Consider the following 14,656-nt stretch of genomic DNA (forward strand, 5'->3'; position numbering starts at 1 on the left):
CATATCATGGGATTTGCACTCCGTCCCACTACACCTCATACACAGAATGCAATAAAATATAGCCAGTCATTTCTTTGCCCTAATGACCTCCTGTTTAATTTAAGCCTTTTATACTCCTCCGACTATTTCTCTTAGGAAAAAAGTCTTGGCTAAAATAATTTTTGAAATGTGAATTGGGCAATTTTCTCTCTATAAAGAATCTGAAAAATATCACATGTGCCAAACACTATTTTCTGGCTTGCTTCAGCCTGGCAACTGCAGAAAATCAGAATTTGCCATTGTAGAGTTTATCCATTAGCTGAACACCAGAAAATTTTGAAACATTTTATTAATGTAAGCCAAATGCTTTAGAGAATCCACTTGGGATGAGGAGGATAAAAAGATGAAATAAAATAGCCCCATTATTCATATTCCCCAAGAAGCTGTGAGTTTTAAAGTCTCAAATCATGGTCAAGGAATATGGTCTGCCATCTCTCATATCTACATATGAGAAACCCTTCAGCAAAAAAGCCATTAAATCCTTAATCCCCTTGGGAACCCACTAAATCCAAGGAAACAGAACCTTTATGGATGAGATGAACCCTCACTGTCTCATCTTCCACTTGCTACTCCTGGTACCTTCAGCCACATTTGGGCCACAAATGCAGAACTTTGTCATTAATAATACTTTTCAAACAAATCCTTCCAACCTCCTTCCTCTTTCATCCACTTAGTTAATTTTAGAACTTGTCACCAACCTACATTTTTAACACTGTTCTAGAACAATCCTACTTTGCTCACATCTTTTTCTGAATCAGTTTCCCTAAGAAATACAATAACCATCCAAAAAGAATATTAACTACATGTATGTGAAATCCTGCTTAGTTTAAAGAAAACGGACAAGCAGGTATCTTATGCTTCATTTCACTGAGAAAACAGGAAGTCTTGTTGGCACTTACAAGTACTTTTCTAGTTTTGTACTGAAACAACTTGGGTTTTTTTCCTACAACAGGAACAAAATAATAATAAAAAAAAAGCTATTATACCATTTCTTTCCCAGACTTAGAAAATTAGCTGTAAATACTTCAACAATTACAAAATACAACACAAGAACCTTATTTCAGTCTCATAATCAAAAGGTTAGACAGCATCAAACTCAATAAAGGTTCCCTAGACATTAAAAGCAGCTTATTAAAAAAAAAGTTTTAAACTATATATATGCACTAGCCTGGTATATAAATGCTAATTCTTCAATGAAGTTTCTTCAAAGCACTTGCACCAAAGTAACAGACCTACAGGTCACACACACCCCCCTGCTCTTTAGGTAACCTTTACCACAAGCTCAGATCAACATAGGTCAAACTTATTCCTTAACATTTAAAAAAGAAAGGGCAATACAGATCTTGCCAAATTAACTGATGTTTATATTTTTTCTTAATGTTATAGCTCCCATTTCTGAAAGGGCTACCTTGACCCTTTGTTCTTAACCTACAAGTGGTTGAAGCTCAGGTTAATTTTTAAAAAACATCAGCACCTATTGCTCCCTCTCACAGTGCAAAGTGGGAGCTGGGTATTTGAAAATCCACTTCCTCTCTGCTGAAACAGCCATAGGGAAGGAGCAGCCCTAAACTGCCCTCACCATTTTAGCAATGCTCTGAAGTCTTGTAAAACATCTTTTGGAGACAGAGGGTATCAAAAAGGAGCACTAGATATTGAAAAGAATCATGGTTTTGCATAGCAATTTATTTGAGGGCATTCTGCACTGACCACAAGCTCACACTTAGCTGGCAACAAAAAAAAAAAAAAAAGTTCACAGGGGCTGTAATACCTTACAGTGACAGCCCAGGAAGGATGAAAGCTGGCTTTATTCCTGATAAACCCCACCACGTCTCCATCAGCCAAGTATGAGGAGCTAAGATTACCACTCGATACCAACTGTAGCTGCCTTCTGGGTGACTGACACAAGACACATCACCTGCATTTGAAAAAGCACAGCCACAGCTTAGCTGGAAATCATGCAACATATCTGCATTCAAAGACAAAGAAAATAAATCAGAGTATGCTTGAGTTTAACCTCACAAATCCAGCCCACAACCTTCTACCTGTTCAGCACTAGATATTTCAGCCTGTACTTTAGAGAAATATTCCTCACTGCATGACAGTTATTTACACATACATAGCTACTACAAGAATAATTTATAGACTTTTTCATTTCTGTTTTCCTTGGCTGGTGGGCCACATGCTTGCTATAATCTTGAACGAAGTAAAACTGTTAAAGTGTGACTAAGCAGAGAAAGCTCTAACTTTCCAGCAGCTTACCTTAAAATTAACCTGAAGCTGATCTTCTGCTTCTTTTACAGACATCAGTTTCAGGAGAGGGATTCAAAGACAGTAAATTCTCCTGAACATGGAAGTGTCTGTCCTCACATTATTTGTGCACCAGTCCTGGAGCAGGGCACAATCTGCATTTTGAGTTTTTGAATGTTTCTAGCAGGAGACATCAAATATTTGGCATGGTACCTACCAGTTGCTGGGAGATAAGGCTTGATGGAGGCAACTAAATCCACTCCACCTGGCTCATTAACAACCAGCCTGCTCAAAGAGAACATCAGCCTTTATGACTACAAGAAGCACAGGTCCCAAACCTACTGAACAACTCACACATCATGCTTCAGGATTCCTCAAACGCTCATAATACTCAGCCCTGCTCCTACACTGCAATATCCTTCTTCCTCCATGACTGCTAAATGAGAAATATGGATCTTACCTAAATGCTAATTGCTAGAAAGCTTTACATGTTGCCTTTTAGAATTTGTGTTTCTAAAAGTCAGGAAATGGGACTGGGTTGGGATCAGCAGCTCCAGTGACAGGGTACAGTGAGATACACTCAGGAACTAAGAGGAAAGAACTTATTTCAAGGCTATTTTCAGTAAATTCAACATGGTAAATATTTTCTCTGAGAAATTAAACAGAATCTGCATATTAACTTTATATCATCAATCCACTGCAAAATGAAAAATCATGAACTCTACATAGGGAAGAACTTGGCTTTGCTGAGATTGGACTCCAAGAGATCTTTTCCTACCTAAGTGATATTCTATGACTCCTGCTAAAACAGGACTGGCCAGGTGGCTGCTCCCTCCCTGAAGGAGGAAAAGCAGCTGTCCTGTGTCCTTGCAGCCCCTTCCTCCTGCAGGATTCAGGCTCAGCTGGTGGGGATGCTCTGCACAGAGCAGGGATCACAGACACTCTTGGGGACCACAGGACACACTGGCACTGACCTGGAAGCACAGACAGGCAGCTGAGCACACCACTGTTGATATTCCACCCCCAAAGAGTCTTCAGCTTCTCCAAGTTCAGAGCTTCACTGTCAACCCCCGGCAGAATGTAATATTGGATCTTAAACTAACACTGCTTTGATTACCTTACTTCCCTTTACTCCTCGCTTCAATTCCAACAGGATTTCAGTGTCTGCTCTGGCAATTGAGTTGTGTGAATAATGGATTTCTGTTTGGGCACTGAACCAAAAAAAAAAAAGAGGGAAAAAAAAGGGGGAAGGGAAGAAAAAATTAATGTTTAAAGTAGAATTGAAGAGAGACTGGGGGAGGATTTAGGGAAAGACTAATTTCAATGTAAGGCAAATGTTTTTTTTAATCTGAAAGGAATATTTTGCTTTTGCTAGCAACATCTTTTAAAAATATTTTGAATTTTTAATTTGTTTAAGACTAGTTCATTTACCAAAAACACCCCCAAAACATTAATCATTTAATCTAAAAAATGCTGAAATACATCTTGTCTCTGAAATACTATTTCCCAGTTTTACAAATAAAACTGCCAGATGGAACAAAAAATGGAACAGAAACTGGGAAACAGACGTATTTCAACCCAAACATACTTTTTTAGTAAACTTACTAACATTGAAAAACAAAAATCCTCTTATCTTCTTGGCAAGCACCAGGTTCTAGATTCCAACTGCCTAGAACCAAAGAGAAGGCACAGGAAAATAAACCACAACTGCTGTGCTGAAGTTCCTCTGGCAGCAGTGTTTTATTCCTGAGCTGCCTCTTTGGCAGATGGTCCATAGCAGGGAGCTTCACCCCTCACAGCCGTGAGTCCTGAGAGCTGCCAGGTGTTATTCATTTATCAGCTGAGCCTGGGAAGGATGCACAGACACCCCCAGGGTACCTCAGAGCTGCAGGTGAGGCAGGAGGTGCTGAGCATGGAGGTTTTGTGACAGGACCAGTCCTTCGGGTGCTACAGGGGAGAGTCAGCAGCATCCTGGGCCCCTCTGGACTCTGCTTGTCTGCTCAGCACCTGCATCTCCCTGGCACTGCCTGAACTGTGCATAAGGAACAGAGACATTATTCAGCACCTTTATAAATACCATCCTTAAAATGAAGACACCATTTATAACAAGTTTGGATTGTTTGCCCAAGCAAACTTATGGCATCCTGGCCCGTGGCAGACAGGACTGGAAGGAGATGATCTTTAAAGTCCCTTCCAACTCAAACCATTCTCTGATTCTATGAATTTTAACTCCCACAAACCAAAGAAACTCTGACACCCAAGCTGACAGTACAGGGAGGCAAATACTCAGCAGCTTGTGAGCTGTGCTTAGATTTGTTAACCAGGAGTAGAGTAGAAGAGCCTGAATGCAGCAAAATCACATGACCTTTGCATTAATCCCTGTTGTTGATCTAATAATTTTCTGATTAAAACAATTAAGCCTTTGGGTATGACTTATTTCATATATTTGATTACTTAGATATCATGCTGTTCACTGTCTCAGAGAAATCCTCTCTGCTACTAATAGTTCTTCTGGTAGGAATCTGAGCAAGCAAAAGCAAATTAATAAATGATGACATGGGAATTCCAGCGAAATAGATTGATGACTTGTGGGTATGATTCTGAATAATAACATTTTATGACCTACTCAAGAGCACTGCTAATAGGCAAGAATTCACTTATGGCACTGTCAGAAACATTTATAAAATGCTTGGAAAATGAATTGTTACTTTTATGAGTCATACTTGTTATTTCATGAGTTTATTGTTATAGTTGCTTTTACGTATGTGTTCTCAGGTTGTACTCCTTACCACAATGACTGCTCTGCACAAGCTGCACAACAGGCATTTCTAAAAACAAGGTCTGGTTCGACATTTGTTTTGTTTCAATCTCATCTCCTATTATCGGTGCAGCCTAAAACAGATATGGGAAAATGACAATAAAACGGGTGCCCAAATTTCTCCATCAGACTGAACCCAACGTGTTTATACATTTTGTAGCACCTAAATCAAACAACTGTGAAATTACCTCTGAAGGACAAGTACTCCTGTCTGGACTGACGTTCTACCTGCTGACCCTGAGCCAAGCCCTGCTGTCTGAATGTCCCCTGACTCACCACACTCAAAGTGCTTGTACCACTTACAAAGACAAAAGAAGCAAAAGATGATTGTGGTCACTCTCTTCAAAAAATGAAACGCGCTTTGGCTACTGCACAACCACATTTGAAAATGAAAAAGTTTTGACCATGTTAATGTTTTGTGAACTGGAAAGTTTTCAGAGAGTTCCTTTCATCTGGTCAATGCACAATAATGTTTGTCAGTGCTGATCAAGACTGCCCAAAATCAAATGTCAGACACTTGCAGCTATCTGCCCAAGAACACATTACTAACAGACAATTATTCAATTCCTTGTTGAACAACCAAAAACAACCAACCTCAGAAAAATCACAAATAATTCCTGAGACATTTACAAATATAAAAAAAGAGCTTTCAAATAAATTCTTTTATCTGAATTATAGATCAATGTAGCCAATGACACACACAGTCCAATTTTTAGTACAACTATCAATTTTCTACTGTTCGTTTGGCTTCACAGACTTTCCCAAATATATCCATTGACCTTCACCAGCTAAATAAAAGACATCATCCTAAAAAATTTTATTTACAAGAAGCATACAAAAGAACTCTTTCTCTGTTCTATGCATTACTTGACATTGTGTGTCTACATAGTATTTAATTTAATTTGACTTATTACACTACTGCATTTTGTTGATATAGAAGAGAAGCACTCAAGGGATATGGACCAGACACTAAGAGTATCTTGCACATGTTCAGTAACTTATTAATAGAGATTAGAGACACTCCTAGGTAGGAGCAGACACCTAATAATGACAAAGTAATGAGATTACTATTGTCTTCTCATTACTCCTCATCTGTGCTAAAGTACTTCAAATCACAAATTACAGACTCCAGCTACTACATAAAACCCTGCTGCCCATAGTATGTGCTCTGTGAAACCACTTCACTATTACAAATTAATCTATTTAAGCAGCAAAAAGCAATTTCTGTACCTCTAGGCTGAGCACAAGTGTTACATCATTGAACTTCATGCAAGCCTTTACGCAGAAATGTTGTTTTGACCAGGAAGCCTTCAGAGAAACCCCACAAATCAGAGCTTGACCCAGCTGTGACTTGCTCCCAAGTTGCACAAGCTCCAGCTCAGGCCAGCAGCAGTTTGTTACCTGGGCCAGTAGGACAATCTCACCAGAAATGATGGCTCTTTAACATGGAAAGAAAGGACAATACAAGGGATTCAAAGGTGAGGCTTCAGTTGGTGAAAGAGCTTCTTTAGTCCCTGCTTTCCCTCATCTCTCTCATGGCATGGGCTGGCACCGTGGATAGTACATGGGAGAAGGAAAATGTGGTGACCAAAAGGTCCTTTTTGGCAAGTGGAAAAACAGATTCCAGATGGAAAAGCCTCCTGTGTCTGAGCCATGGAGAGCCCAGCGTTACACAGACAAGCAGAGGTGGCAAAAGACACAGGTTCAGCCACTGAGGATGGAGAAAGGAGGAAAGGACAAGAAGCCTGATGGCAAACTCTTCTGCAGCACAGCTGACACCACAGAAGCTGCTCGTGAAGAGAACACACTGCAGCAACAGGAGAGCAGCAGCACCACATCATAAAGTCTGGCATTTACATGAAAATGAAGGCATCTTGCTGGCAGGGATACAGAAACAACCCAAAGTACCCTAATCAACACACTCCAGGCCCAAATGAACTGTTAAGATGATGATATACTGGACTTGGCATTTAACAGAGTCCAAAAAAAATCTTTTTTTCATCCCTTCAGGCATTCAGTAGGAATACTGAGCAATAATGCCAAGCATGGATGACAGAATGACTGGATAAATCACTGGAGTTTAGAGCTGAATTCTACAAAACAGGCTAAAGTAAATGAAAATAGCAGCACACAATACAGCTTTCAGCAGGACCATTGCTTGCACAGAATACTGAGCATGTGTACAATGCTAAGCATGGACACAGGCCTTATGCTATTTCACCTGTAAATGACACATCTCAGTTTAACTTAACTCCCTTCTGACCTCCTACTGCCAACTAACCAGCTACTCCAGGTTAAACACATTAAGCAAAGCTGACACTTACTCCAACTTTTATCCAAAAAAAAGCAGACTATTTTTGTGAAGGAAATCTAGGTAAGAGAACATTACAGAAGGAAATAAATAAGGTTATGACCAAAGTAACTACATTAGTGAATTGAGAGAAGAAGAAACAATTTGACTCTCTTTCCAACTTCAACTGTAAGGACTCTTCCAGACCTCTCATACTCAATCGAGACTTCAGAAAGTCTTCAGAGTAGCATTAAGCAGTGACTCTAACCTGTCTGGTAACCTGGATATTTCCTGGTGAAACACTCTCAGTTTTAAGTGGACACTGATCACACCTAGTAACAATATTTGCCTCAGACTGGCAGGGTGGGAAGAATATCCCACCATATTTTTTTACTAGAACATGCACAGAATAATTGAAATGAACAGGGTATTGCAAGACTTTCCATACTTGCTGAACAATTGAATGAAAAAGAGACACTTCAAAGGCTTGGAAGGATCACAGCCACAGAGAACAGTTTGATCAGAGATCAGTGAGCATCTGCCATGGAACACGCTTTCTGTCCCTAGCACAAGTTGGGGCACAGAGATGGATGCTGGCACAGTTTCAACAGTGTGAAGTACCTGATGCTCCTCAGCAATGCCAGCCTCCATCTGCACTCATCCTGCTGGCCTGGACCTACAGTAATCATCACACATCAGCAGAGACCACTCAGGTAAAACTCAGAGTGAGCTCTTTGCTCTCCTTGACATTCTGGCTGTGTCATTTTGTAAAAGTTGAAGATTCCTTTTTTTTTTTTTTCCCATATTCTCACAAACAAGAAAACTACACAGATTTAAATATATTTCAAAAGAATCCATGTTCTTCAGAGAAAGCAGCCATTATTTCTTTCAGCCAGGTTCTAGTGCCTCATAAACAACCCACTATATTAACCTTACCAATTAACCACTTGTTACCACCCTAAAATTGTTTCCTGTGATTGGTCTTACCACCACTAAAAGAGAAATTCTTCATTTCAGATACAATAGCAGGCTCTAAAGTTGCACAGTTTTGCCACTTTTGAGATGATAGCACAGTCTTGCTATGACTAAGGACTGCAAAATTGTGCTCCATGTAATTGAATCTAAAGATCTGACAACAGTGACCTTATCAAGAAATGAAACTTTTGGCTGAGGTTCAAACCATACACAAGAAATAACATCTTGCTGGCTGTTTGTAAACGTCACATAAAAATGTACTTATTCATTATTAGCAACCTGTACACTGAACACTCTGCAGGTCTCAAACTGCTGCCAAGGGAAGGATTACTCAGTACAATCATTTCATTTACATCTCAGTCCTGTATTAATTTTGGCAGCACAACCCAGCATCCCTGCTCGTGACTGTAACGGTGTTATCCCAATGAGAAAATTATTCAGACCACAGGCTAAAACCAGAGGATAGAAGTAGTTCTGGGAGCTGGATTGATATTCTGAATGCCCATACAGCTGCTGACCTCAATGAGAGCCCTGATTTAGTACAAATATCCCACTTTTGTGGGATATTAAAGTAAAGCCAGCAACACAGAACCTGCACTGGAGAACCATCCCCTTTTGGATAAAATGGAACAGAGGGCTCCAGGCAAAATCCTGGGTTCTACCAGCCCCAGGCTTTAAGAAGCAAAACAGTCAACTCAAAAATCTGAAAGTTCCATAAAAAATTCAGTAAGGAGCCATTGTAGATAAGCACCAATTGCTCTGCAACAAAATGTCATTTCAGGAGGCACAAAAAACCACAGGGCTTTTAGAACAGAGCTCAGCTCACCTTTCCTGCTCTTGCAGACAGCCTTCAGGACACGGTGGCCAGGCCCACACTTCCCTCGGTCGGTCACGCAGGTCCCCTCTGACACCACCCACTCGTGACACCGCGCGTCGTCACAAGGAATGGACTCCACCAAATGAGGACAACCTGCCAGGGTGCCCACTGGATCCACCACCACCTGCCTCTGCCTCATCCTGAAGCCTGGAAAAAGCAGAGCTGGATTAACTGGACAAGAGAAAAAACAGTCATGCAATAATCTAGTAACGAGAGGACTATATGGGGCATCTGGAGCTGGGGGATTTAAAGACAAACAAGTGAACAATATTTACAAACTGGGTTGATTGGGACAGCACTGTAGGTGCCCAGGCATGCAAAATCTAACAGTATGCAAAGAATTCCAGCAACTCACACTTTTCACATTTCTTTTCCCGTTTCATCAATATTAAATAGATATACACATGTCAGGATGCAGAAATTTACCAGCGATGCATATATTAATGTTATAACAGCATTAAGATAAAAAAGAGAAGAACAGTTAAGGAACTGAAGATATAAATGACATCTATATTCTGCCTGGGAATCCACTAACTAAAGGATCTGTTTTGAGACACAGCTGAATAGTTTACTAAGAAATTAGTATTCTGTTTTATTGAGGCATAAGGTTTTCTGATACATAATACATATCAGACTTCTTTGAAATGGCATCCTATTAAACTGGAAGATTCAAATGTAAAGTGGAAGGAAAAGGTTACAGAAATAATCATACAATTGATTACATAATCTACCTCCTCCTGAATAAGACCAAAAGTCATGTTGCTATATACAATGCAGAACTAATACACAAGTATCTTTCAGCAAGTTCTGTTATGTAAATAACACAGAATTCTAAGAAAAAAGCAAAAAAAAAAAAAACACGTGGGTTTTTTCTTCTGACAGTCTTGGAGCAGGGGCAAATATACAACATTAGTAGAAGCCACATGGAAATGCTTTGGTCATGAAGCAGAAAAGAAAATTAAAAATAAAACATCCCAGAGAATGTAACAGATCAAACTTCCACAGTTCTCAAATGAGCAAAAAGAAATTATTCAAAACAATTCAAACATTAAATGCTTTTGCAAATATTATTATTTTCTATTGTTTTTCTTTTTGTTTGAAAATTTTTTCACCAGTTGAAATCATTTCACACACTCAAGCAGTTTTCAGAAGAGCATAATTTCTTAATTTCTAAACAATAATATCCATTCCCTGATGTGCACTCCAAGAACCATCTTTGCAACTTAGAGCCTTAGGAAAGGCTCTGTGAGAAATCTCAGCTTGTCACAGCAACAAACGTGTACAGCTTTCAATTAAAATCCAGGGGAGGTTGAATTACATTTGCACATCCTTCTTCCAGGAATTGAAACCAAACCCACAACAATGGGAACAACCTCTTGGGTCCACCTGAGTCCAGATTTCAGGGCTGTGGGAAGCACCTCCTTCCCCAGGCATGCAGCAGGACTCCCAGGGGGATCAGAGAGGGGCAGCCTGGCAGCTGCTAGCCCAAGAAATCATCCTGCACAACTTCAGTGCAGGACAAAAGGAGCTGAATCAGCTTGGAAAACCTTACTCTTTCTTCTCACATGAATTATGGCAAAAAGCTTTTAAAGGTCAGATTCCACTACACACATCCAAGAGCTTCATCCCGTGTTAGATTAACTTCTTTAAAAAACACATTAGGCTGCCAGTGTGCAATGTGACACCTCTGCTTTTGCAGTCTTTCTGCAGTTTTGCATTCCCAGCTCACCTCTCCCTCCGTGGTGGTGCTGGCAGCTCTCGGGCAGGCAGGGACCCCACGGTGACCACGGGGACACCGCGCACTCGGTCAGGCACGGCAGGTGACACAGCTGGGAGGTGGCAGGGGCAGGGCCCTGGCAAAGCTTCCCATCCACTGGTCTGGCAACTAATGAAAAAAAAAAAAAAATAAAAAGAAAAAAAAGAAAATCAAGGCTATAAGTCTGTCCTGTTGGTCTTAGTTTTCCAGAATGCACCAAAATCCAGTGATTTTTCAGGGTCTTATCTCCCAGGGCAAAAAGTTAATCCTGTGTGCAGAAAGGCACTTAAGAGTTTTATCTAATTCACCCACATTCAGCAAGCCAGTTGAGACTATGCTTAGTGGTAATCAGAAACTAGAAACTAGACTGAGTGCTGATTTTCAGCAGAGATGGAGTAATAAACCAGGATCTTATCCCCACATTTATGGCCAAGGAGACCTCTTTAGACAGGGCCAAAGAGAAAGATACCTAAGCAGGGAATTCAAAAAGCAACTGGGAGCCAGGCAGAGGCAGGTGAGTAAAACCCAAGCACAAGGGACTCTCCCCATTCCCATGCCCTTCAGGGCACTGCCATGGATGCAGTGTCCAGATTTTGGAATTTTCTTCATCGACTTCCAATAAAACTGAGCAGAGCTCTTGGATTCTTCTACACAGACACAAGCATGAAGCACCTTTCCTGCCTGGGAGAAGAGACATTTACCTGAGCTGCCTGCACCCATGGATCTTTAATCCCAGAAATAAATCAATCCCAAACTCTGCCAAGCTCCAGTTTAGTTGATACTGACAAAGGATTTGGAAAGTTGACTCTCTTTGTATTTTCACTTATCATAACAGATTTCTAGATTCAATTAACTTCTCTCACCTTTTTATTTGGGGCAGAGAGAGGAAGGAAAAGAAAGGGAAAAAAATTCTCTTAAATCTGTCCTCTGAGTCATTATATGATATTGCATTTCAATTACATTATGGGCTGAATTTGGCTGTCTCTTTAGATAAATCAATATCAAAGCAGTCTTTCAAAAGGCAAAGGCTTGTTTGAGTTTACTTTGCCATGGCATTACCAAGACTTCATTAATTTTTATAGCCACTGAGTTTGTTTTATCCTCATTTTTACTTTTCATGTCTGTTTTTCTTTGCCTCCATGCATGGAATTGATTTTTAAATAATTGTAAAAACAAGCTCAGTATATGAGTAATCTTTACTTTTTCTGATATTACACCATTTTCTTTAAAATTAATCACTTGAAGAAAAACTTTTTTTTTTTTTTAGACACAAGAATTTGGCATTCAAAATCTCAAACTCTGATTTGCATGTCCTGAAGCTGAGTTTAGACCTGTCAGTCTGAAGTGATATTCAGACCAATATCAGTGCTTATGGTTCCAACTCATCAGAATAATAGGATTAAACAATAGTGTGATTTAATTCTAAGTGGAAAGATAATACACTGGTTAAAAAGACCATTTTCTGAATATTTTCTGAGACCCTGTAAGGCCTTTGACATGTTCATTTAAAGATTAGAACAAGGTGGCATAAATCCAATTCATATGAATGCTCACATAAAGAGACCTTTTCTAGAAACCTTGCAAGTGAAGTGACAGACAAAATGAGATAAATATTAGAGTTTTAAGGATAAGAGTATTTATTTTACCAAGAAGTCTCATGCATGGTTTAACCTGCCTCTCAGTATCAAGCTTTGCAAAACTGTATCAGTTTTCTGGAAGTTCACTTGGAGAAATGAAAGGAAATAAAACTGAGTACAAATGGTCAACCCAAGGAATAAAGTCCAGTCCTGCTTTGCTTTAACTCAAGGTGTCATTCCCAGGAATGGCTCTTCCTTCCTCACAGATTTTCAGGTTTCTATACTGAATTTAACTATTTAAAATGTTTCTATACTGAATTTAACTATTTAAATGTAGAAGCCTAGATACAGCTAGATGGTTCTCCTTCCTTGAAAACCAACCAGTGCACCCAACACGATTTTAAATTGATTTTAGATTAAAAAATCAAGAAAAATTGATTACAAAAAGTCAAAGGTGCTACCACCCATCCCACATTCATGGATGTGAATGTGGAACACCTTTCCAAGCACCCTCATGCTCCTCTTCCTCCCTTGGGGATGATGCCTTATTTAATTCTAGCACTGGGAACTCTTTTCCCAGGACCTACATCCTATTTGGTACTGGAATAAGGCTGCTTGTTTGCTCACTTCCTTACATAGTTCTTTGTGTTCTATAAAAGGTAAATCAGAAAATGCTATTCTGATCAAATATCCAATTCATTCCAAGTCTGTGCCAGCTTATGCTCCTCACTCTACACTGACTGCAATCCTCCAGTCAGTCTTCAGGAATAAGACCAGAACAAAAAACCCAAGCTGTAATGATAAATGCATATACAATACCATCCTTTTTCCAACACCTGGCAGGTATAGATAGAGAGACAGTTTCCACCCAGAGTGACAGGATGAACCAGCAGGGTCTTCTTTAAAACAGAATTTCATTCCTTCATCAGCCATTTGATTAAAAACTCTGATTTCCATCTGGTTTATTTCAAAGCTTGATGTGATTTTCTACTTATACTCTAACAGATTTATTTTTTTTTATTATAAAGGAATGATAAGGGAGGATTTTTCTGTGAATCTTTTAAATGCCAAAATTCTCACACACTGCAGCCTCCAAATGGCACAGGTAGCCTGGCTGGGGATGTCCCACACAGGAAAAAATCCCTGACATTATGCCTATGATAAATGAACAGAGCTGCCAGGAATGTCTTTAGGAATGGGCCAGCCTTCTGATTTTGTTCAATAATTGACTCTGTAGTGGCATTTTCCTGCATTCATACATAAAAAGTGCTTTTTGTGTAATTATTTTCCTTGGAACAACATTAGCCATGTTCTTGGAGGAAGGTGGAAGGCAGAAGCCAGGGAAGCAAAGAGTGGGAGGGGGAGGAAACATCTCTGATTCAAGCAGCAGCTTATTTATGACGCTTGTTCGTACCTTTTAAAATCCTGTGTTCTTCTCAATCCATAGAATAAACTTGAAAAAGCAATCAAGTACTAATCTGGGAGCCTCTGAAACATGGCACATTTCTATAGCTGTTATATTGAATCTCTCCTTTATAAATGCAACTGCAGCTGTTCCCAGTGCCAGTGTCTTGCCTCAAGTTTGAATTTTACTATTTGCTGTTATTTTCTGGTTATTGCTACCAGCAGGAGATAATAAATTGCATTCTAAAGTGTCTTGTTTTCCTATATATTTTTACTGAGGTAATGATTTGGAGGAAGAGTGGAAGAGGAAATCAGCTCTGATATGATTATTTCCATAATGTAATTTTAAGCCAATAAATAAATTATCTTTGAATAGAGTCATGTGGGCAGATACTTGCAGGCACACATACCCGCACTATGTTAAAAGCAATGCTGACCAAACAGAAGCAGAAATGCATAGGATGGCATTTTGTTTGCAGGGGGTCCTGTCAAATATGGTTTTTCAACTCCTCAGGAGGTAAATAACACTTTTTTCCTGGACTTTAACTACATATCCCTTTTGCAATGAAAACTCAAGGTATTTTTGTTACTAAAACAAAAGGAGACTTTTCTAAATATAACTAATATATCTGGAATACACACAAAGATTATCAGGCCTGCCTCTTACATTTTT

General features: G+C 39.5%; 1 protein-coding gene across 3 annotated transcripts in view; it reads right to left on the reverse strand.

The window, feature by feature from the left end:
- The window catches only part of THSD7B (thrombospondin type 1 domain containing 7B), a 295,736-nt gene that overhangs the window by 153,403 nt on the left and 127,677 nt on the right, over positions 1 to 14,656 (reverse strand). For all 3 annotated transcript variants that reach the window (XM_077784906.2, XM_085584846.1, XM_085584844.1), the window contains exons 7-8: positions 10,976 to 11,131; positions 9,196 to 9,393 (exon numbers count right to left, since the gene is read on the reverse strand). In XM_077784906.2, coding sequence (XP_077641032.2) covers positions 9,196 to 9,393; positions 10,976 to 11,131 — 354 coding nt within the window. The remainder of the gene's footprint in view (positions 1 to 9,195; positions 9,394 to 10,975; positions 11,132 to 14,656) is intronic.

This window comes from Lonchura striata, chromosome 7 (assembly GCF_050655825.1).
Source record: "Lonchura striata isolate lonStrDom1 chromosome 7, ASM5065582v1, whole genome shotgun sequence".
Classification (NCBI taxonomy): Eukaryota; Metazoa; Chordata; class Aves; order Passeriformes; family Estrildidae; genus Lonchura; species Lonchura striata.